Genomic DNA, 25178 nt, shown 5'->3' on the forward strand with positions numbered 1-25178 from the left:
GCAGAGCAGAGCGCACCCGGATCGTGCACACGCTAGCCGCGGACCCTTCGGAACTGAGTGAGGTGAGCCCAGCCGGGTCGGGTCGCACCAGCTCGGGGGTTTCAGGCACCGGAGTGGCCTCGGGGTCCCTGGGCTTCCCGGACACTGTCCTCCCGGTCGGCGGCGGAGCGGGCATCAGCCCGGGGCTGCCTCCCGGTACCTGGGATGCTGGGACACCTTCCCAAGTCCATTCGGTCCAGCTTTCTGCTGTCTGCCTTCGCCGTGGCCCGGGACGCAGAGCTGGGGTGGGAGACGTTTCTGAGTTACTCAGAAACCGGGTCTGGGGTGTCCGGGGCCGCGCCCCGCCTCGTCTCTCCACCCAGCACCCGCTCATTCCCTTCCTGGCCTTGGTGAGACGCGTGGACCTGACCGCGATCGTTCCTTTTCCCCTCTGGAATGTTTTCTCTGTGGTGACTAGGGTTGCAGAATGTAGCAAACACTTGAAGCGGGTTGGTTGGGTTCTCTCCGGCGGCCTCAGCGCGGCTGCCCTGGGGCAGACGTGGCTCCGGTCTCTCGGCGCGGGGAGGGCAGGGGCTGCAGAGTCGCCCCCCGGGAGGAGCGCGGGTCTGGCGCCCCGAGCCCAATGCTTGGGTTCCATCACTGAGGTCTAGGGGATAGTTGAGGTCGGGAATGGGCGAGAGGGGTGCAGTAGAGAATCATGAGGGACCCCGGGACTCCAGAGAATTCTTTTAATCCTTCCTCCCGGTGTGGCATTGGACAAGTTGCCTAAACTCTGCACTTCAGTCTTCTCCTCTGTGCCTTATATAATAATAATGGGGATTAAATAAGGTAATGTGTGGAAAGAGTAGGAGGAGGAAGTCTGGGGGTAGAGTAAGGGGTCAATACATGATAGCTGCTATTATTTCTGTTGTTCGTGCTGGTGCTGTTGTTGTTACTGTTATTATTATTATTATTATTATTTGAGAAGCAGTTTGTAGTTAAAGACATGGTTTCAAATCCCAACTCAGCCACTTTCTAGGGTGACCTTGGGCAAGCTACTTAACCTCTCAGTGTCTCAATTTCATGTGTATAATGGGGAAAATTATGGTGCCTATCTCAGAAGATATTTGTGGAAATTAAATGAGTTAATACCTGGAAAGTGCTTAGAAGAGTGAGTGCTGGGTGTCAGCTACTAATTCTTCCACAAGGGCATCATGTTTAATCAAGCAGTATAACCTAAAGGTAGCTACACCTTGCTTTGTTTATAAGTTGAAATACTATTTGTGTGAACATGTGTATGTTTTATGCTGTGCAAGATGGGTTCCCTTCTTTCACCTGTGGTTTCACTAACATTGGTGGCTGATCCACTGGGGTCAACGTAGTCCTGGGGAAGGGGCTGACGGGGCAGAGGGACCCCAAGAGTTATCTTCAGTGAGAAAATGGAGGGTTTGATGACAGAAGCTTCCAGAATCACAGTTTCTGTTGAACATTCACAGAGGAGAAAATCTTCCCTGGGTTGCAGTGTTATTTGACAGGAAATTGTACCTGGATCTAGGTTTCTTAAAACAAACTCTTGCTAATTTTTGCTTTTGGATTGTAGTGAGAGAGGAGATGAGGATGGGCAATATTTTAAATGATAAAACACAGTGAATCACATTCTTCTTGCCAAGAGGCTTCTTGCATAATTTTGAGGGTCAGAGATCACAGCAAGATCATATACGTCTGTGGAGGGTTCGAGTGGTCTGGCTGTCTTTGGATGTCTCACCGTCCTCCCACAGCACTCTACATCCTTGCCATCATAAACCTGAAACCCACTAACATCATTCACTTGAAAGCCTCCCACCTTTGCCCCAGCTCCCGATTTTGGATAATATCCCATGGGTTCAGGGTGGAGAAAAAGTATTTCCTCAATGCCGGAATCCTGCCTGAAGAATGTGATGGGGCAAACTATAGTCTTTGTCCCAGACCCAGGCCTTCTGGGGGGCATGGGGACTACCCTGTATATCCTACTCCAAATTCGAGTATATCCTAATTTGCCTCTGTCACCTACGGTAGGCATAGGAAACAGAGTTTCCATATTCCCCCTCCCCAGTACCAGTGCTCACCAATACTAGTGTTAGGAAGTGGCCACACTACCTACCCAGAGTTTAGAAATTAAATAGCTCAGGATTCCATCTCTTTCCACCCCCCACTTTAGTCCCACGGACTGTTAATTAACTGTCTTGGGGAGGGGGCAGCACCCAGCACAATACCAGGCCCCTCAAGGTTCCAATCCAGCGCCTCCACTTACTAGCTGTGTAATTTTGCACAAGTTACTCCTCCTCTCTGAGCTCATTTTCCTCCTCTGTAATCTGGAAGTAATAATAGTATGCCTACCTTATGGCTTTGTTGAAACATGAACTGAAATATATAGAGAGATTATATATATTTGGAGAGAGATTGATTATATATATGATATATGGAGAGAGAGACTGTATGCATTTGTGAGGCTAATGAGACTATATATTATTTTAGTTCATTTTTTAAAAGATTATTATTTCACATTGTAAAGTTTCTGTAATTCAGGTGCAGCATGTATATTGATAAACGCCGTCATTTGCTTTCCAACACTCTTCCCCAGACAAAGTTGTTATTAAATCAAAGTGTATTCTCCAAATTCTCTTAGAATCAAGGAAATATGGCATGGTGCCTGGCAAATATTAAGTGGTCAATATTTGTAGGCTATTATTATATCAGGTGCTCTAGAAACACTAAGGGCTTGACTGTAAAGAGAAGTGAAACAGAAATGAAACAGAAACACTCCACTTGCAGTAAAGCAGCTGAGAAAAGGCTGGGAAGATATGGCTGGGCTGGGAAGGGACTGGACATGGTCTAGGGTGGCTGCCCGGAAATTCCCTTGGCAGATTTTATCTGTTAGAATCGATTTGCAAGGTGCTTGCTCTGTGCCAGACGCTGAGCTGGGCACCAGAAGGCAGGGCAAGGCAGGAACGATGCCCTAAGGAAGGCAAGCTAATGGAGACACTAAAATCAGACCCCTCGATGCTCTAATCACGATGGAGCTTGATAAGAGGGGTGTGGAGGCTGGTTGGGATGGGGTTGCCCTGAGGGTTCCTGCTCCAAGCGCCCAGGGGGAAGGTCCCGCAAACCGTGTGGTGGTTTCACAGGTTACACCTCACCCAGCCTCCACACAGCTTGACCTGGGGGCCACAAGAGAAGGAGGCAGCTCTCTGGCAGCTGTGGTGGCCCAAAAGCAAATATCCTGGAGCAAGGGCCAAGGCCTCAAAGCAGACTGTCCAGGCCAGAGGGAAAGAGGAAGGCAGCCTCTGAGGACATGAGGGCTGGTGTTTCCCAGTGCCCAGCCTCCAGTCTGTGCCCACTCACCTGCTTTTTTTTTTCTCTGCCCCTCCAGCTTGTCTGCCCCACCAAGTCCCATCTTCACCATGGCTGCTGGAGAGAAGATCAAAGCCAAAATCAAGGAGAATCTGCCCGTGAGGGGACCTCAGGCACCTACCATCAAAGAGTTGATGCGGTGGTACTGTCTGAACACCAACACCCACGGCTGTCGCCGCATCGTGGTGTCCCGCGGCCGCCTCCGGCGCCTGCTCTGGATCCTGTTCACGCTGACAGCCGTGGCCCTCATTTTCTGGCAGTGTGCCCTCCTCATCTCATCCTTCTACACCGTCTCTGTCTCCATCAAAGTCCACTTCCAGAAGCTGGATTTTCCTGCTGTCACCATCTGCAACATCAATCCTTACAGGTAAGAGGCAGGGACAGGGAGGGGGGTCACGCCCCCTGCAGGTGCCAATGCCCCTCCCAAAGGTGACACACTCCAGCCTGCAATCATGCTTTTTAGAAATTTGAATTCATTGCCAGTGTTGGGAAACTGCCCTCTCCCAGGTTTGAAATCTGTACCAAGGTTTCAGTCCATCAGCTACTTCTGAGGATGGGCTAGCTCAAGGAAGGCAAGAGAGGGAGGCTGCAAGAATCACTTTTGCTTGGTGGTTGGGCCTGGAATGAACTAGCATTCCTCCAACCCTGGAGATATACACACACACACACACACACACGCACACGCACACACACACACACACAGAGTTCAGCTTAGCCATTTCCCCTGAGCTCTCCAAGCTCACACCCTCACTCTCCCCTGAATGTGAGCTGGAGGCTGACTCAGACATGACACCTAGGTGACTTCCAGAAGCATCTCAGCTCATCTGAACGAACCCAGCCCCACTAATTGAGATCACTGAGCTCTGGGCAGGATCAGCCCTTGGTACTGCCCAATTGTCTGCTGCAGGACCTGTTCTAAATGGGTCATTGGAATCCTCAGGATTATTGAAAACTGATCTGTGAGGCACATCAGAATCTGGCAGAATTTGTCAGAGCAGGTGTGAGGGTGGGGAGAAGGGAAGAGCAGGGGAGGAAGACCATCAAAGGGAACTAACTCGTCCAGAGTCATCAATGAGTTGATGGCAAAGCTCAAAATCAAAATCAGGTCTAAACTCATCCTCCACCTCAAAGTCTGTCTTTCTTTCTTTCTCCCTTCCTTCCTTCCTTCCTTCCTCCCTCCCTCCCTTTACCTCACCCTCCCTCCTTCCCACCCCCCTCCTTTCTTCCATTCATCCATTGTTCCAGAATCTTTTACTCAGCATCTACAAATTGTCATTCACTGTGCTAGATTCTAGGGCATGGAAGTGAATGACCCAAACACAGTCTGTGTCCTAGTGCAGCTGATGTTGTAGTAGAGGATTGAAATATTAACAGATATAATTACACTAATAAAATTAATCACAGTGACCATTTAATAGCATATATGTGTGTGTATATATATATATATGTATATACATACATACATACACACAGAGATACATGGATGGATGGATGGATAGATAGATAGAATAAACTCATTGACTCTTGCCAATAACCCCATTTTACAGGTGGGGAAACTGAGACACAGAAAGGCTAAATGGCTTGTCCAGGGTCACACATCCAGAACCAGAATGGGGAACTGGAGCCCAGGTACTTTGGCTCTGGAGTTTATACGCTCAGTCACTATGCTGTGTGGCCTATGCCCCTAGCAAGGGAGAGAGAGAGTGGGGAGAGTTAAGAGGGAGGCCAGGACCATTTGGTATTGTGAAAATTAAAAGATGGTGTTGTTATTCTTCATGTAGTCAACTTCCAGATCACGCTTCTGTGTTCTTGGGGGCTGTCAAAGTAACAGTTATACCTCTTCCCTCCCAGCATTGATTCGAGGAGAACCCATGGGCAGGGGCAAGTATGCTGGGTAGAGACAGAGCCTGCCCCCTGGGGAGACTCCTGGTTAGCAGTTATTTACTTGTCTTCACTGTGGCTGGTTTATGGGAGGCACCTGACAGTCACCACTCCAGAAATGCTGGTTGGGGCAAACTCATCAACACACCCTGAGAGCAAGCAGACAGTGGTGGCAAAGGTGAAACCACAGGAAGTCACACAAGGGTCATATGGGAGCCTGCCCCATTTACTTGAGCCAGTGGTCACATTGGAGGGGGCAAATTATAAAAGGCCTGGTTTTCTTGGCCAAGGGCTCTGAGGTGATGGGCACAGGCTGACGCACATTGATGGAAAGCAGCATGGGGAAGTGCCAGCTTTCTGCCAGAGGGGTTTCCCATCCCTGACTCCCCCTTCCCACCTTGACAGGTACAGTGCCGTGCGGGACCTTCTAGCCGATTTGGAACAGGAGACCAGAGGGACCTTGAAGACCCTGTATGGCTTTTCAGAGATTATATCTCGGAAACGCCGAGAGGCAGAGTCCTGGAGTTCGGCCAGGGAGGGCACAGGGTCGAAATTCCTCAACCTGATCCCACTGCTGGCCTTCGATAAGGGGGAGACAAGCAAGGCAAGGGACTTCCGCACAGGACGGAAGCGGAAAGTCAGGGGCAGAATCATTCACAAGGCATCAGACGTCATGCATGTCCATGACTCCAAGGAGGTGGTGGGATTCCAGCTGGTAAGATGCACATCCTCCCGGTTTCGGGGAATGGGATGGGATAGTGGGTCCAGGGAGGTTTCTCCTTTGCCATTAACCCTATAGTCCCACAGGAAGAAACACACTCAGTTAGGGTGAATCGGCTGTAAGCAACTGAAACTGATCCAGGCAATCTTAAGATAAAAATGTCTTAGAAGGTAACCAGTAGCTCATGGAGGCCCCTTGAAGGACAGAAATTAGGGAAGATCCAGGGATCCCGGTGGCAAGGAATGATGAAAAGTCGTTTCAGATACTGCTACTGGATTAAATAAGCTTCAACTGTTTTCAGTCGTTTTGTTAATCCGACCATAAAGATGGATTCAGATCCCATTTGGGGACTATCTGATTGGCCAAGTTTGGGTCACCTGATGGCTCACAGAGGGTAGGACATCTTGATGGACAGTCTCAGCTGACTGTATCCAAAGGGTGGAAGGAAATTCTACCAAAGCAAAATTGGAGTGCAGATACCAGAAGGAAGAAAACAGATAATGAGCAGCAGAAACACAGTGTTCCCAGCAGCACTTGCCTTCATGGGGTGCTAAAGATTGACTTCTCATCTCTCCTTCTTGGTCCCATCTGAGGGACTCTGAAGAAGCAGCCATTCACCAAAAATGAATTCCATTGCCTTCCTGGCCAAACTCAACCATCACCCTCCTCTCTGTGCCCCAGCCACCTCTGCAAGATGAGAACTACCTCCACTTTATAGTCTTGGTTGCTGATTGTGAGACCTCATGGCTCCAGTTGCAAATCCTGGGGAAAAATGGCCCTTTCTCTAAATCACTGAGCCTTTTTGAAATCTTCCTGGGTCCTTATATAAGATAAAGTTCTCCTTGATACCAAAATCCATCCTTTGGTGTCCATCTTTTAGGAGAGTTTTCAGGCCCTGTGTGATGAGAACATCTGGAATATACCACAATTTCCCTATAAAACTCTCATTATTATGTATTTTAAATGCTGGTCCTCCCAACTACCATGTGAGGTGGGGAAGGATGGTATTTTGGTCAACATTTTGTAGGTGAAATAATGGATAGGTAATGCCTTGCCCAAGATTCTGCAGAGAGGTCGTAGCAGAGTCTGGGCTAGAATCTCGATTTCTGGACTGTTGACCCAATAAGAAATGGTGAGAGTTGGGTGGGAACTCAGTAGCCATAATCAGTCGAAGCCTGGATGTCTGGGGACCCTGAAGAAGCTGATCTTGCTTCTCGCTTGGTAGGGAGTCATGAGAGTGAGGCTCTGTGTCCTTCCTTACTCAGCCCCTTCTTGGTCCTTGAGGCTTGAGGATGATGTGTCCCAGGCCCCAGAAGTGAGAAGAAGCCCATTCTTGCCCCAGATATCCCTCCTGTTCCCCTGAGTGTTTGATCTAGAGTTTCAGTTCCTGACAGTCCTTCTGAAGGCCGCTGGTAGGGCTGATAGTTTCATCCTGGTGTCTCCTCCTATTCACAGTGTCCAAATGACACATCCAGCTGTACAGTCTACACCTTCAACTCGGGGGTTAATGCTATCCGGGAGTGGTACAAGCTGCACTACATGAACATCATGGCACGGGTGTCTCCGGAGAAGAAAATCAACATGAGCTACTCTGCTGAGGAGCTGCTGGTCACCTGCTTCTTTGATGGGGAGTCCTGTGATGCCAGGTCAGTAGGGGAAGGCTGCTCTCTCAGCTCCAAGGACCAGCGGCTCTGAGTGCTGGGCTCCTTGCATGCACCTGAAACTCAACTAGAGGTCTTGGGAGCGACAGGTGCTCTCCTCACTGACCCTGAGTTTTGGAAAATGACTTATACAGGAGCTCAGCTCTAGAATCAGTGAGGAAGGTGGAGATGGTGTAGAGTCAAAATATCCTTAAATTCATTAAATTACTCACAGAAACAGAGTAGTTGATGGTGGACATATAACCTTGTATATTACCATCACACATACCAGTGAGAACCACTGATCTAGTATAGGAAGGAAAGAAGAAAGGGAGGAAGGAGGGAGGGAAAGAAGACGGAGGGAAGAAAAGTCTATGTACAGATGTGTGAACTTTCAGAACTTTCCACCTTTAAGATAACACTCATATTCCTGGTAGAGATTGGGCAGTCATGGGACATTCTAAAGTGTTCCTGCTTATCTGAAGGGCTTTCTTCATTCTTTTGAAATACTAAGCCTTTCTATATGTTAGTTGATATACTGACCCTTGTGAAAACTGATTGATTGGAATTGTGTCTCCCTGAAGGTTGGGTTCTAAAGTCAGTATAAGGACACATATGATGTGATTCCTTTTCTGAGGATCATTTGCTAGGAATTGGAATGGAAAAAAGTCAAGTGTTGGCTGAGAAATTCAAGAGTAGAGGAAGTGGGGGGCAGATATATTGGCACAAAGAATGCCAAGTCAGGATGGAGATGGAGGTGAGAAGATTAAGAGGGAGAACAGAAAGCAGAGAGCAGTTCTACATCAACATGTGTCAATTGGACGAGGGGCCTTGTTCATCATCTATCAGAGGAAAGATGGGGGAAGTAAGTCATGTCTATCATCCATTGTCCACAAAAGAGAGCTGGCCCATTAGCACTGCCCATTTGGACTTCAGCTCAGGTGCATGAAGGGAGTTCCCAGCATGGCCCTTTTCTGACCTGTATTCTCCCCCAAATAGGAACTTCACACGTTTCCACCATCCAATGTATGGGAATTGCTACACATTCAACAATGGACAAAATGAGACTATGCTCAGCACCTCCATGGGAGGCAGTGACTATGGTAAGGAAATCTGCACCAAGGAGATCCTGGGGTGCTCTAATGGCAAGCATGCTGGCAGCAGGACAATTGGAGATGCTTTAGGCCTTCCAGAGATGCAGGCTTTCCCCACCTGGCCAGAAACTTGGGGCACAACTTTTCTTCTTGCAGTGTTTCCATCAACATCCATATCAGTTCTTTCCTTCTTTATCAGAGTCTGTTTTCCTTTTTGACATGTCCTCTTTGCTTTTGAGAGAGCAACAGGGACAACCCTGGGGTTTCTTCTCCCAGGGAAACCACTCGGGTTTAAGCTTATAACTGGAGTGAGTAACGCTGGGCAGGCAGCTTCCAGATGGACTTAAATCCAGACATGCTGAACAGGAGATTAGGGAAGGAAACACACCTTTATCTTGGTTAAGATGACAGATTCTGGAGCCAAAACCCAGCTCTGCCACTCACTGTGTGACCCTGTGCAAGTTACACCCCTTCATCTATAATGAGGGAATAATAATAGTATCGATGATACAAGGTAATTGAGAAGACAAAATATAAAAAGCGCTTAGAATAAGACCTGATACACACTGTATTAGTTTGGTTGGGCTGCCATAGCAAAATATTACAGATGGGTGACTTAAACAACAGAAATTTATTTTCTCACAGTTCTGGAGATTGGAAATCCATGGTCAAGTTGCTGGCAAATTCCATTTCTGTTGAGGAGTCTCTTGCTGGCTTGCAGTTGGCCACCTTCTCTCTGTGTCCACACATGGCCTGTCTTCTGTGGAGAGAGAGAGCTTTGTTGTCTCTTCCTCTTCTTATGAGAACACTAATCCTATGGGATTAGGGCCCACCCTTATGACCTCATTTAACCTTAATTACCTGCCTAAAGTCTGAATCTCCAAATACAATCACATTGGGGATTAAGACTTCAAATATGAATAGGGTGGAGGGGGCAACCTGCGGACAGACACAAAATTCAGTCCATAACACATACTATACACACAATAAATGCTAGATGTGGTTGTCATTACTACTATTACTACCATTACTACCATTGCTGCTGCTACTACTATCACCACCAATAATTACTACCTCCAGTATTAGTTTTACTACTACTCTACTACTGTGACTTTTGTAGAGAAGGCAGGAACTCAACAGACTGGGCTGGTTTTCCTACAAAAGGAATTCCTGAAAGGTCCTAAACAAATTGAACATGATTTGATACATAGATATGCTCCTACAAGGAAAGGCAAGGTCCTGTCATGGAGGAAAACCCACTTGGACTCCTCATCTTTGTTACTGTATTCTCTGTGTTCTTACCAAATCTGCAAGAAATCATAATTCAGGGCACACACATCAGTGGGAAGAAGTAGTCTGGGAACTGTTGCACAATCCTGGCTCTGCTGCATGTGGGCTGTGTGACCTTGAGCAAATCGCTTCCCCACTCTGAGCTTTGTGTCCTTTACTTACAAATAGAAGAAGTCAGAATAACTCTCAAAGTTCTCTTCTTTCAACTCATATAGGCCCTGCTCTCATTTGTTTACCAAATGTTTATTGAGTGTCTTCTGTATGCCAGGCCCTCTTCCAAGTCTTAGGGACACAGTGGTGAATAAGACAGATGCCATCTCTGCTTTCAGGGAGCTTGCATTTTGTTGCAGAGAGACAGATAAATGAGTGAACAAGCACATAGATATTATCTGGTTATCAATCCTAGTGAGCGCTATGAGGAAAACGTGCAAGGGTAGAGAGGGTGGCTGGGGCTGAGATAGGGGGTTTATTTCAGATAAGGAGGTCCAGAAAGGCCTCTGGGAGGAGGGTTATTTAAAGATGGAAAATACGCATTAAGGTCCATGGAAGAGCATTTTGGGCACTAGCAAGTCCAAGGACCCCAAGAAGGAAATGGATTTGGTAGCTCCAGAAACAGAAAGAAGACCAGCGTGCTTGGAGCTTCTTGATGGAAGGGGAAAGTGGAATGAGGAGGGAGGCATCATCATCTGCCTGAGAACCACAGTCAGGTTTCTGGACTTTATTCTATGGCATCCCCATGTATGCAATGAAATGCCACTAAAGAGTTTCAGGCAAGGGAATGACCTGATCTGATTCCTGATTTTAAAAGGTCCCTCTGGCTGCTGGGCTCAGATTAGACTGCAGGCGCAAGAAAAAAAAGAAAGAGTGGGAGCAGGGAGAGGAGTTAGGCCAGTGATCGGATTCACCACTGGTGTCTCTCCCCGAGGGTTTAAGCAGCCACAGCTCTGTGTGTCCCTTTGGGTGCCCAGCAGAACTCCCCATCTCAAAGAACCACATGGAGATTCGTGTCTTAGGCAGGGTAGTAGTTTTGCTTATACTTAGCAAACCTGCAGTAGTGACACTGTTTCTGAGCCCTATTTTGTGCTAAGCCCTGGAGACAGAGCAGTGAACAAGTCAGGCTGGAGTTTCCAGTCTCACCCTTGTCTACCTTTCACTTGTGGGAAATGCCTGGGTCTTGGTTTTGAGACTCCCAGAGCAGTGGGAGAGGTAGGCTACCACCAGGGAATGTTCTCCTGGCTTTTGACCACAGCAGGCTGCCTTATCCTCCCAGGGCTGCAGGTCATCTTGTACATAGACGAAGAGGAGTACAACCCCTTCCTGGTGTCCTCCACTGGGGCTAAGGTGATTGTCCATCGGCAGGATGAGTACCCCTTCATCGAGGATGTGGGAACAGAGATTGAGACGGCCATGGCCACCTCCATAGGGATGCACCTGGTAAGAGAATATTCTGAATCCCGTCGGCTTCATGAGGAGGACAGATTTTGTTGAAGGATAACAACCAGTGAGGGGCAGCTTATGGAAAAGAGTGTTGGTTTCAAAAGGAAGCATGGTCTAATATTTTCCAGTGGTTACCCCAGTGGTCATTCTAGTAGTTATACTAAAGGCTGTCTTTGTATGTTTTGTATGGATGAACAAGGACAGGATGCCATTTTGGATAAGAATTTAAGGAACCTTCCTTGTTCCAGAGACAAATGTCAGCATTTATGGAACCTGTGCTGGTCAGGCACTAACTATGTATTTGTCACTAATATACATAGAGCAGATTAACACCTTTCTGGGACACCTAGAGGCCACTGGGGCATGTAAACCACTATTGGAAAGTCACTGGGCCATCAAAGGTCTATTTGGACCATCCTACTTCCATCAGTTTCACCTCATTTACCGAGAGCCTCTCCCCTCAAGTCTTTGACCTTTTCTGACCTCACTAGGTGCTGAGAACACTCATACCTGTCAATGAAAGCACATCTGGGCTGCAGACTCCAATCCCTGAGTCAGTCATGCCCAATGGAAGCAGAAGGGCAAGGCGAGGAGTGTGCTCAGACGCCCCTGGCCACGCTTGTACAGTCTCTTGTTTGCAGGCCTGGGGTCTTTTTATGCCAGTCTCTGTCTCACTCTGTCTCATTCTCTCACTCTCTGTCTCTGTCTCTTGCTCTAATAGAATAACTATTAAGTACTTATTTAAAGGGAGTATATGCACAAAGTAAAAGTCCCAAACAATACAAGGAGCCTACCATGCAGATGTATCTCCCTTCTATCCCTGACCTCTGGTTCCCTCCTTCCTCTGCACAGAGACTATTGCTGCTGCTTCTATGTTTCTCCAGGGATGTGATAGTCTTCTTCAAGCATGTGTGTGTGGGTATAAGCATTTCTCCTTTTATGCAAATACAAAATACTGTTCTGCCCCATTTTTCACTTGATACTATGGCTTGGAAATAGTTCCATATGAATACACATATAGAGTCTGCCTCATTCTTCTTAAAGACCCATAATAGTCCATTGTGTGGATAAGTTATTGAAGCAATTCCCTGTTGATAGACTTGAGATTGTTTCCAGGTACAACTAAAAACAATGGTGCAATGTGATGTGTAGTCATCGATTGCTTCCTAGAAGTATATCAATCAGTATGCATATTAGCCAAATTGTCCTCCAATAACGTTGTACCCACACGGGTATTAACCAATTTTTAATCTTTGCTAATCTGTCAAGAAAAAAATGGTATCTATTATAATTTTTGACAGTCATTCTTAGTGGCATTTTTTCACCTATTTATGGAGGAAAAAAATTTCCTTGTGGACTCTTTTGTTCATGCCTTTGTTTATATCCAACCTCAGTATCCCAAATTAAACATATTAGCCTTCATCCCTCACAAATTTTTCCTCCAGAGCAGTCGTTTCCAAACTTGTTGATCAGTAGATTCAGATCTACTGAATCAATGTCTCTGAGAGATGAGCCCAAGGATCTGTATTTTTACCAAACTCCAGTGGTCATTTCAAGAGGCCACAAACTCAGGAACCTCAGCTTTAGAAACCTGAGTAGTTCAGAATGAGAGAAGAAAAGTGTGTCTTCCTAGGAGAAAGTAAAGCTAGGATGACACCAACGCTTTAGCACAGCCATAGATGATGGCTTCAGAGTGAGTTATAAAGTGATATGGTGGGCATTGGGGCTTGTATATTCCTCCATCATCTATTCATTCAACAAGCATTTTCTGAGCACATCCTGTGTGCTAGATGCTGGGGCTACACCAGTGTCCCCAGGACTGTCGCTGTCCTTTTAGAACTTAGGGTCTAGCAGAGAGAATCAATAACAAAAAATTGCACAGGTGATTAACTCTAATCATCATAGGTGCTAAGAAGGAGAAATACAGGATGCATGAGAGCATATCACAGAGATGCCTGATTTAGGGCTTTTTAATAGGGAGAAGAGGGGAGTTCAAGGGGTGCTTTCCTGAGGAAGTGCTATTTAAGTTGAGACAGCAGAGAAGATAAAGTGGCATCTGTGGCTTCAGCGCCTCACCATGTCCCATCAAAGGACAACCCTGGACAAGAGAAAACATCAGGATGGCACATCTGTGAAGCCGTGTCATTTAGTGGCTTTGTTCAATGTGGGAAATTTGTTCCAACATGAGAAGTATTGTGTACCAACTTGGGCTGTGTGAATGCTGATTGCCCAAGGAAAAATCTTGAGCCCCAACTTGCTCGAACTGTGGTTTGAAAAGACTTTAAGTTACTACCTTTTTTTTTTTTTGGCCGCACCGTGTGGCGTGCGGGATCTTAGTTCCCCAAACAGGAACCAAACCCATGCCCCCTGAATTGGGAGCATGGAGACAACCACTGGACCACCAGGGAAGTCCCTTTAGCTTACTACTTAAGGAGCCAGGTCTCTGATGCCTCTGTTCACTGGCAGATTACAAAACTCCCAGATCAGAATAGCGAACATTTTGATCCAACGTTTCTCAGGCAGTTTTATACCACGAAGAAGCACCTGGGCTTTGCAGCACATTCTTACCTTCTGCCTCTCACAGTGTCTGCACACTTAGAGCTTGGGAAAGTACAAGAACTAAGGAATTGCCCTTTGGTTTTCTTCCCTGAGCTTAGAAAAATATTCATCACACTGTTAAGCAAATGCTCTCTTTAGCGATGATGGTAAACAAAGACATGGGTCGGTTTTCTGCTACACTTAATTTGAGATATACAAAATCAAAGCCACAGAGCAGGGTCAGGAAGCTCTAGTTCTGATTTATGAGCATTTAAAACAAAACAAAACAAAAAAACTAGGGATTACTGAGAAGTCACCAGAGAGTCACTAGAATAAGTCCGAACAAACTAGACTTCCTTCCTTTCTTATTTATTTTTTATTTAGTTATTTATTTACTTTCCATAGGCATGTTAAACTGGTAGACTCAGTTTGTTAGGCAGTTGGTTAACTAATCTTCCTTCATTCACGGAGGCATGTGTGTCCAAAGCACTGGATATTCAGAGATGGATACAACAGAGCACCTACCTTCAAAGATTCACCTTTAAGAGAAGATAACATACATTTGCAACGCAGGTCCAAGCTCTGTGAGAACAGGGACCTTCTCTATCTTGTTCCCAGGCTCAGTTCTTAGAACGTAGTAGATCCTCAGTAAATATTGTTGGATAGATGGATGGATGGTTGGGAGCCAGGACAGAAGCTTTTGGTGAAGGCTTTCTAGGTGATGGATTCTTAAAGGACAATCATCAGGCAAATAGTATCAGGAAAGGCTAGTCCAGACAAAGGGCATAGCAATTACAAAGGGGTCGCAGAAAGGATTTGAAGCCATGTAGTGAGTCATTCTGAAAAACCACTTTGGCTGAAGTGCAATCAAGATACTGGAGACAGCGCAGTATTTACAGTAACACTAGAAAGAAATGATGAGGCCCTAGCTGAGGCAGTGGCTGTGGGGATGAGCAAAAGTGAATGGATGTGAGAGATATTACAAGCAACAGGGTTTGACAACTGAGGTCACTGAGGAAAGGCCTGGGGGATTTAGATTGATAGTTAGGTTCTGGCTTGGGTAGTGGGGTGGATGGAAGTGCCCGGTTCTAAATTAGGGAATACAAGAAGGGTAGGTTTGGGGGAGAAGATAACCACTTCAGTTTGGGACATACCCAAGTTGTTGTGCCTTTGGGAAATCAAGGTGAAAACGTTCTGCCCATAGACGCTGTGAACCTGGAGCTCAGGAGAAAAATCCGGGGGCCATGGCGGGGTTGGGGGGCGGTTACCTCTAGCATAATTCTAGACTTGGAAAGAAATGCCATCACCCAAGACCTGAGACAGAATGCAAATGTTTAAGGGCTGAGCAGAAAGAAAATGGAGAAATAGAGGGACCAAAGTAGCAGCAGAAGCTGGAAAGGGTTGGTGTCAGAGAAACGAAGAGGGTTTCCAGGAAGGTATTAGCTAGGGTGCCAAACGCAGTTGAGAGGTCAAGCAAGGTAAAGGGCAAAAGCTGTTGGGTTGGGCGACCAAGAGGTCACCGGTTCTCTGCCAGAGCAGTTTTCAGTGGAAGGAGTGGAACAGAGACCAAAGTACAATAGGTTGGATGACGAATGAGAGATGAGGAAGTGGGCAAGGTCAAATTCACCCAGGGGAGTGTGGAGCCAGGCCCCGGAGAGGGGCGAGACTTCACTGTCATTGCAAATCTTACTGTACATTTTTTTTTTTAAGATTTATTTATTTATTTTTGGCTGCGTTGGGTCTTCGTTGCTGCGCGCGGCTCTCTCTAGTTGCGGCGAGCAGGGGCTACTCTTCATTGAGGTGCACGGGCTTCTCATAGCAGTGGCTTCTCTTGTTGCAGAGAGGCTCTAGGTGCGTGGGCTTCAGTAGTTGTGGCACGCGGGCTCAGCAGTTGTGACTCGCAGGCTCTAGAGCGCAGGCTCAGTAGTTGTGGTGCACGGACTTAGTTGCTCTGCGGCACGTGGGATCTTCCTGGACCAGGGCTCGAACCCGGGTCCCCTGCATTGGCAGGAGGATTCTTAACCACTGCACCACCAGGGAAATTTTTATCTTAAAGCATGCACACACACTTCTCTTCATAAGCATATGTATAACAGGGATTAAGGGTTCAGACTTTGAAGCCAGACAACTGTGGTCCAAACCCCAGCTTTGCATTTTGATTGTGTGATCTCTGTGTCTCAGTTACCTCATCTGTAAAATGGGGATGATAATAATGTTACTTCATAGTCTGGTGAGAATTCAATGAGTTGGTTCATGTGAAAATTGAAAACAGTGCTTGGCGTGTATTGGGTGCTCCAAAAATATTGGCTATTACTGTACATTTTTTTAAGAAAAGAAATGTGAAGGGAAAGGAAAATATTTGAACCAAAAAGAGGGGGTAGGGAAGATTTTTCTTGTCCTCATGACACCCTTCTGAGTGAGATATTGAGTAAGATATTGATCTGTTCCATATAGTATATAGAAAGTACTAATTATTTGCCATATGTGTTGCAAATATCTTTCCCAGTGTGTGCTTTTATTTTAGTTTTCATTATGCTACTCTTTCACAGGCAAAAACATCAGATGTTTACATAGTCAAAGCCTTTGTTTTCTTCTTTAGTCACTATGTTTATTGAGGATTTTCCCTCCTTGAGATCAGACACTGAGCTGATTTTCCTTCCGGTTATTTTATTATTTCATTTAATAGTTTAACCCACTAGAATTTTATTTCTGCAGAATGTGAAATGCAGAATTCCTCCAAATTCTTAACAAGTAGTCCTAACTTCATATGTTTCATAATTCTTTTTTCCTCCATTGATTAGAAACGTAAAAATAACTTTTACAATTATTTATATCTATAAATTATTTTATAACAGTACAAATAACTTTTATAATTTATTACAATTTACAAACAGAACAAAAGAAAAATGAGTTAAAACACCCATAATTCCACCTAGAGCCTCCTGCTGCCACCTGGGCTTTTCCCTGGCACAGTTCATACTTTTAAAGAGGTGAGCTAAGGACTCTGTGCAACTGCCCCCCACCCCAGGATTCTCAGAAGGAAGCAGATAGGACCTCATTTTGATAAATGATTCCTGCTCCCCCATACACCCACATACAACACATGTGCACACAGACGCCTAATCACACCTACACATACCTGTGCATGCTACACACATATCTATCTATCTATCTACCTATCTATCCATCTAAACTTGCACACACTCTCACACACACATACATATATACCCATTCTCATTTTGGGGTCCCTAGGGGTCAGGACAGAAGCCAAAATGTTTCCCCACGCTGCCCAGATCAGCACTTCTGGTAAACTGACAGTGAAGTGGGGGAGTGAAAGGCGGCGGGGGAGAGAGTGAGAGCAAGCCAGGGCTCTGTCCAAGTTCATCTAGCTGTGGCTTTGAGAAGCTAAAGACCTCTCTTCCCCTCTCAAAAGGCCGTTGGCCCCATCTGCCCCAGCCCCAGGTGTTTCAGGAAGTAACCTGAATAACCCAGGAACTCTGAGTTTGATAAGCATCGTTGCAAAGTAAAGGGCCATCGAGTACTCAAAAAGCATAAAAATCACAATATGACTTCTCACATCGGTTTTCTGGAAGTGGTCCATGGCCTGGTTCTCAAAGTAGAAAGAGCCTCAGCCACCTTTGCCAGCTGCACAGGGCTTACCTGTGTGGACGGACCTTCTCCCCTAGATGCCAGGCTGTTGAACTCTCCCCACAGGCAGGTAGAGCCCTGTACCTAGTAGCTGACGCTCTAGGCTCTGTGGACATCCTGGGCCTGGGGGCTCCAAGGGACATCCGATCAGGGAGACTGCTGCTTGGAGAAGCTTAGAGGGTAGCATTGAATGGAGGTGCCCTCGAGGGAAGCCATTGCTTGGCATCTTCGTGCCCGGATCCCAGCCCAGCCCTGGCATGCACTAGAGGCTCTAAATCAGTTTGCTACCCAGCTAGTAGAGGAATGAAGTAAGTCTGTTTATTCTGTACTGACGTGGAAAGACACTCAGTCTTTATTATTAGTGAGAAGAGGACATTGCAGGGCAAAGGGAACGTGTGATGTGTGTCTGGATCTCAGGATCAAGATCTGACCTGTTGGAGTGGGTACCCGGGGGAAGAGAGGAAACCAGACGGCTACTTTCCTCTCTGCTTCTTCTGTTTAAACGTTTTAAAATGAGCACTGTCTTTTGCCCCGGAGGGCAAATTAATTTGCAATTAATTGAAGGAGACTAATGGGTCAACAGATGAATTATAATACAAACAGAAAGAGATTATAGCCACTTGAGATGTCTGTAGTTTCTACCTGCGCCAAACTTCTTGATTCCTTCCCCCCACCCAATCACCTTTCTCTCTCTGCATCCACTCTTCAAAGGAAAAAGAATTTTCTTCCCTCCCATAAATCTGCCATCCATTTGCCCTTTACCCACCCCATTTCATAAAAGACAAAACAAAACTCTTTGTACACACACACACACACACACACACACACACACACCCCAAATCCTAGCTATGATATGGTCACAGTATATTCAGTTGTTATTCCCCCTTGGGAGACATTACCCTTTTTTTTTTTTTTTCTTAATTGGCTTGTCTGGATTGTTCCTTTGCAGTGACAAATATTAAGCTAGAACCAAACGTAGTAAGCCATAATAAAATATAATTTAATAAGGCTTTCGAACAGTGAGTTACCATGCTCTTACCTCCTCTGATCAGGGTATCATTCTGCTCTGCTGGGTATTCTTTGGTCCTCTCTAAGAAAGTCCATTTTTTCAAGTCAACTTCTGGGACCAGAAGACAAGAGGGTAGGAAATGAGTCCTTCACTGAGACAAGGACCCTGTGCAGCACAGTCATTGCTCATCTTTCTAATCCCTCCAGCCCCTCCCCGTGGATTCTCCAGTGGCTCACTACATTCTGAAAACCAAATCCAAACCCAAATTTCTCAGCACAGCATAGGAGGCCGCCATGATTTGGCCTTGGCATCCCTCTCTGACCTCGTCTCCAGCGACGGCTCTCCCTTTTAGCACGTTCCGGCCACCCTGGCCCTCTCCCGCCTCCAGCCTTGCTGCTTTCTCTGCCTAATCCTCTTCCTACCTTTCTTGGCAAGTCCAGCTCTTTGTTGCCATTCCATGTCGAGCCAACGTGTCTTTTTCTCAGAGACGTCTTCCCTAATCACTTTTGGAAAGACTGCCCCCTCCTCCCAACCCCTCTAGCCTCTCTACCCAGTTTCATCGATCACTATCAAAAAAGATCCAAAATGATTTATTTGCTTTTTGACCATCTGTCTACCCCACTAGAATGTGAGCTCCACAAGTACATGGAACTTGTCTGTTTTAATCACTGTGGATTCCATAATGCCTAGAATAGCATCAAGCTCCTAGTAGGTGCTCAATAAATATTTGTTAAATGAATGACTGGGTAGCTGCTCAGCTCCTCGAAGCTGCTAGAAATGCCCCTTGTCTGGGTCCTGGGGGAGATCAGGACTGAATGTGTGCTGTTGTGATTACAGACGGAGTCCTTCAAGCTGAGTGATCCCTACAGCCGGTGCATGGAGGACTGGAGTGATGTGCTGATCACGAACATCTACAATGCTACGTATTCCCTCCGGGTACAGACTGGAGGCAGCACCCAGCCCCGGGTTGTGGCCTGGACCCAGGGAACAAAGTTATATATAGGCTGGGGTGTGTCTGGGACTGGGAACTGTGGTTAGAATCCTGGGGTTCATCCAAGGACCTCAAGAGCAAATGATGCCAGCTGGTTCCGGTCCTCTTCAATCCATCTGTAACCAGAGCTTAATTGATTCATTGAGGTTTGCATGGAACAGAATGTACAGCTGAGATCCACTTCCTAAATGGGCCTTGGCGAGTGAGGGACAGGAGGAGGAAGCAGTCTGGGAGAGGCACTTGGGTGAGGGGTGCCCTTCACCCACTGATGGCTTTGGGCAAGTTGTGTGCTCCTCAGCAGTCACCAGGGGAGTTTGGATTGGATCAGGGGCTGCTAAGTGGCAGATCCCAGGTCCCTTCCACCCTGCTCACCTGGTTTTTCTGGATGGTGTTTAAAAGACAGGGAATTTCACAAGAAAACCCAGATTTCTAGCTTCTCTTGAAAAACAAGATCTGGGAACATTGGACCCATATTCCTACAGGATAAACAGTGGGTGGAGTGGCCTTATCAAACGAGATATGTTCTCTGGTTCCCCATGGTCTCCACCACCCGCTAGTGTGTTACCTATGGCAACCCTTGAGTGAGATCACCTGTTACCCTGCCTCCTGTTCAGGCAGTCTGCCCTTTGCCTCCCACCAGGACACTAAGAGAGCCAATGAGAATCATCCCAGCAGAACGAAAGGACCAGGCACCCTGAGTGCACTGAGTCCACTAGCTTCCACCAGAGCTGAGCTGAGGGGTGGTGGAGACAGTGAGTGAAAAGAGACCAGTAGTCAGACAATGTCTGCTTGTAGGAAATAGAAACACATTCACACTGACTTCAAGACCAGAAAAAAAATGGGGAGGGGGCGGTCAGCTCGTTGGAAAGATACTCTGGATAATATCTAGTGAGAGGCTACCATTTAAAAACACTTTACATCTTTCAGTTCATAGTCACAACAACTTCATGAAGTAGGTCTTGTTATACTTATTTCAAAAATGAAGAAACCAAAGCATCAGAGAGATTAAGTAACTTGCCTGAGGTCACACAGCTGGGAGGTAGCACAGCTGGTATTTGAACTCAAGCAGCCTGCCTTCCGAGCCCACACCGTTAGCTTTTATGCTATAAGCTTCATGGATATTATGGTCCCCAGGGATCCAGCCTGGAGGGCTTGGACCTGAGAATCGGAAAGTTGGGGGCTGGGTTTGTTTCTCTCTGTTTCTTAGCACCTGCTCCGAGTTTCCCACTTATATCTGGGTCAGCACTTACATGATGGAAAATGACCACCGCAGCTCTAGCTCAACCTGGCCTCCACGTCTGTTTACATTCCCAATAAATTTTCTAGCATTGTCCCTGTGGCCCTATCGGCTGTGACATGAGGGGTACATGTATGTTGTCTGCCAAGGCTGTGGAAAGCTGACCCGCTCCGACTGAGGGATGTAGGGAAGGGGTCTCTGGCATCCACGTGCAAGGAGGTTAAGGGAATTCCTGGGTCTTGTCTTTCAGATCTGCCTTCACTCGTGCTTCCAGGCAAAGATGGTGGAGAAATGTGGGTGTGCCCAGTTCAGCCAGCCTCTACCTCAGGGAGCCAACTACTGCAACTACCAGCAGCACCCCAACTGGAGTGAGTGAGACCCACCCCCACCTCACACACCCCAGGAGCGGGGTCAGCCCAGCCCTGGCAATAGCTAAGGCGCTCCTGGGACCCTGCCCCATGGCCTTTGGCCTGAGGGAGATATTGATAGAGAGACACGACCAGTTTCACTCCTGTCGTGAAGCCTGGCTTGAATTCTACTTTCTGATTAAGGATCAAATGCTACACCCCAGCTTGTGCTAAAACCTTGACCACCTCTGTCAACTCCAGGAGGTAGGAACTATTCATAGTATCCTCTGACAGAACAGGTAACTGAGGCTCAGAAAGGTTAAGCAACTTGCCCAAGGTCACACAGCCAGGGAGCAACAAAGCTAGACCCAAAGCAAGGGCTGCTAACCTGCCCCCGACCCCAACTCATGTTCTTAGCTGTGGCAGTATTCTGTCTCTCAAAATCACAAGCCAGAAATTGTTTCCCGAGAACTAGTGTTTGTAGAAAGTGGAAGGTGAAATCATTAAAAGGAGACTATGGGGGCACCACTGGAAAACCCTAGGAAGGGTCCTGTGACCCCAAAGCTCATGCCACCCTGCACTCTGTCCGTCAGTGTACTGCTACTACGAACTGCACAAGGACTTTGTCCGGGGAGAGCTGGGCTGCCAGTCAGTGTGCAAGGAAGCCTGCAGGTGAGTGGACCCAAAGCAGTGGGATGAGCAGGGCTGGGCTGGGCCAGGCCACCCACCCTCACTCCATGCCCTTCTCCACGTAGCTTTAAGGAGTGGACGCTGACCACCAGTCTGGCACAGTGGCCATCTGAGGTTTCCGAGGTGAGTTCTCTGTCCGCTCTTCCCCCTGGAGCCCTCAGCCTGGAGCCTCATGTCCTGATTGTGTCCTCTGGCCTCAGGGGTGATCCACAGGGGAGGCCTGGGTCAGGGGCTGGGGCTGAGAGGGGAGGGCAGACAGGCTGGCTCTGGTCTCTCCAGGCATCCCCAGGCCACTTCTTTCTCCACCACAGAAATGGTTGCTGTCCGTTCTCACTTGGGACCAAGGCCAAATAAAGAAAAAACTCAACAAGTAAGTTGACCTCCGCCCTGCTTCCTCTGCTTCTGCCAGCCCCCGTCCCAGCCTGCTCACTTGATTCCTCAGTGCCAATCTCCTTTTCATTCATTCATTATTTCTTTATGCAACAAATATTTACTGAGTTCTTATCATGAGCCAGGCCCTGCTCGAGGCCTGGGGCTCTCAAACTTTTTGACCATGACCCACAGTATGAAAATACTTTTTCCATTGTGTCCCATTGAATACATAACTGAAATAAAATTGTCATGAAACAGTACTCCCTTATGATGTACAAAGCATTCGGGCTGCTTCTCAAATGTTGCACACTCGGGTACCAAACCAATTGTTTACATCCATCCCGATTGGTCACAGCACAATTCTGAATGATTAGTGCCCGTATCAGTTGATAAAAATTTCGAATCTCTCTGTGGATGCAATCTGATCTTTTCTATTTCATTTTGTAAAAGGTACTGGTCATAACCCAGTAAGTTTATTTCATGGCTTCCTGATGTATCTTGACCCACTTGGAAAAATACTCCTTTGAGCCATGCAGCTTCTAATTCCACTTGAATTTTCCACATGGAAATTCACTTCCAAGGGACCTTTAGCAAAAATCAGCCAGGGCAGAGTTCAGGGACCTCAGCAGGTGGAGACAAAGATGGGAGAGGGTGGGGGGATTGCCGTGTGAACCTACATCTCTCTGGGCCACTACTGTCTCCACAGTGCCCAGCCCTGGGCCAGATCTTTCTAGGTTTGAATACCAGCTCTGCCAATCATGAGCTGTGTAGTCTTAGGCAAGTTACTTATCCGATCTGTGTCTCAGTTGCCATATCTGTAAAATGGGTATGATTAAAACATACCTGCCTCATAGGGTTGTTGTGAGAATTAAATAAGTTGACTCACATAAGGTTCTTGGAACACATAAAGTTCTTCCAGTGCTTGGCAACGCAGGAAGTGGTCAGTAAATGCTAGCTGTTATTATGGTTGTTATAATTATGACCTTATACCCAGCCTGCCTCGCTCATTTACATCACTTGCCTGTCTCCCGTACATGTTTTAGACTGCAATCAAACAACTACAATGTCAAGGTTTAATGAAGAACACTGTGCTGTGGGAATGCAGCTGAGGGAACTTAGTCTACAGGTGGGGAAATGGTTTTTGAGTGAATGAATGAACCAGCCCCAGGCCAGAGATGTTCTCTGTGGTGCAGAAGGAAACCCATAAACCAGGTTCTAAGACCCTGTGGAGCTCAGAGCCTGGTCCGTGCTGGGGGCTGGGCAGGAGAGAGAGAGCCATGCTGAGAGGCTGTCCATCTGGTAGAGTGCAAAGGCCTCCAACTCACCTTGGCCCTGCCTATTGGAATCTTTACAGAACAGACTTGGCCAAACTCTTGATATTCTACAAAGACCTGAACCAGAGATCCATCGTGGAGAGCCCTGCCAACAGCGTGAGTGGCTTCCTTCTGGGACCTGTCCCGGGTCTGCGAGTGTACGCATCTGCCTGGCCTTGGGGAGCAGAGTCAGATTGTGGGGATCCAGCCTGAGCTCGTAGGGCCACCAAAGGCCAACCAAGCCTCAGATAAGGCAGAGTAAGAGGGGACAGGAAGGCTGCCCCCATTTTCCCCCAAACCTGTTCGGGGCCAGGGCTAGCCAGTGACTCCCTTGGGAATTGGGGTCTTTGCATGAAGCCAACTTGGTGGGGGTCCCTCCTGATAGTCTGGCTTGGCCTCCCTTGCAGATCGAGATGCTTCTGTCCAACATCGGTGGCCAGCTGGGCCTGTGGCTGAGCTGCTCCATCGTCTGCGTCATTGAGATCATTGAGGTCTTCTTCATCGACTCCCTGTCCATCGTCGCTCGCCACCAGTGGCACAAAGCCAAGGAGTGGTGGGCCCGGAGACAGGCGTCCCCCCGCCCCGAGGCTCCCCCCAGCCCTCAGGGTCAGGACAACCTGGGCCTCCATATAGACGATGACCTGCCCACTTTCACCTCTGCCTTGTGCCTACCTCCAGCCCCAGCAGCCCAGGTGCCGGGCACGCCGCCCCCCAGATACAACACCTTGCGCTTGGAGAGGGCCTTCTCCAGACAGCTCACAGGCACTGAGGTGCCAGCTGAGTCCTGAGGCAGGCAGGGGAAGAGAGACCGAGCCAGGACCACCAGCCATGGTCTGAGAACTTAGACCCTGTCTCCTGCACACCCTCTGGGCTTCTCAGAGACATTGACTACAAGTCTACTTTGAACAAGGTGGGGCCTGGGCATGCGCAGGGGACTGTTGGACCCCACCCAGCAATGCTAGCAGCCGCCCAGGATGAGATAGTTCCTGCAGCCCAAACCCTTAGGATATCTGCTACCGAGACAGATGGGGCCGAGGAAACACGGCCGGCCTGGACAAAGGCCAGGAGTGAAGCCTGACAGAGTTCTTCGCCAGATCTTTAGAGACAAAGACTCCTCCAAAGCCCCGAGCTGTGGGTTTCAGCCACTCCCCCAGCCTGGGCTGGGACCCAAGGATGTGACCTTAGGTGTTGAGGCCTGACAATCACTGCCTGGTGCCAAAGATAGGAAGGAGGAGGCTTCAGGCCTGGAGCTTGTGAATAAACTGGAGTTTGTGAATAAACTGCTTAGTCACTGACATTGGGGCGAGGTCTGCTCTGTGCCCTGAGGCAGGAGCTGGCCCAAAGTGCTCGGAGTGTGTGGAGGGGAAGGGTGCATTGGAGGGAGGCCTGGGGGGTGTGACAGGAGGTCCTCACTCCAGGGTGGGTGTGGGACATATCCTGGGCAGCTAAGCCAAGGCTCTGGGCCCTTTCCTCAAGCAGAGAAGGGCCAGGGAAAGGACATTGGTGGACACTGCTGTCCAGTGGTAGCGCGAGCCATAACGGATTATCTCCTGATAACCCGCTCGGCTGCGCCCCCTCCAAGGCAGACCCCGTACCCCCAC

The 25178-nt window shown here is 47.7% G+C and overlaps 1 protein-coding gene across 1 annotated transcript; it reads left to right on the forward strand.

Annotated features, from left to right (window-relative positions):
* Window positions 1-24857, forward strand: SCNN1G (sodium channel epithelial 1 subunit gamma). The gene is made up of 13 exons (XM_079718364.1): window positions 1-62; window positions 3389-3736; window positions 5656-5965; window positions 7427-7617; window positions 8611-8714; window positions 11266-11429; window positions 19465-19563; window positions 21106-21223; window positions 21796-21874; window positions 21958-22015; window positions 22204-22262; window positions 23619-23694; window positions 23985-24857. The coding sequence occupies exons 2-13, from the start codon at window positions 3420-3422 to the stop codon at window positions 24363-24365; spliced, it is 1956 nt and encodes a 651-aa protein (XP_079574490.1). The 5' UTR covers window positions 1-62; window positions 3389-3419; the 3' UTR covers window positions 24366-24857.
* Window positions 24858-25178: the final 321 nt, after the last annotated feature.

Source organism: Hyperoodon ampullatus, assembly GCF_949752795.1.
Source record: "Hyperoodon ampullatus genome assembly, chromosome: 14".
Lineage (NCBI taxonomy): Eukaryota > Metazoa > Chordata > Mammalia > Artiodactyla > Ziphiidae > Hyperoodon > Hyperoodon ampullatus.

Bases quoted from the DNA above. Each gene is read 5' to 3' on its own strand.
- SCNN1G (XM_079718364.1), top strand. From the start codon at position 3,420: ATGGCTGCTGGAGAGAAGATCAAAGCCAAAATCAAGGAGAATCTGCCC. The intron at 11,430-19,464 runs GTAAGAGAATAT...TTGTGATTACAG, and splicing joins CCTCCATAGGGATGCACCTG to ACGGAGTCCTTCAAGCTGAG. The intron at 23,695-23,984 runs GTGAGTGGCTTC...CCTCCCTTGCAG, and splicing joins TGGAGAGCCCTGCCAACAGC to ATCGAGATGCTTCTGTCCAA.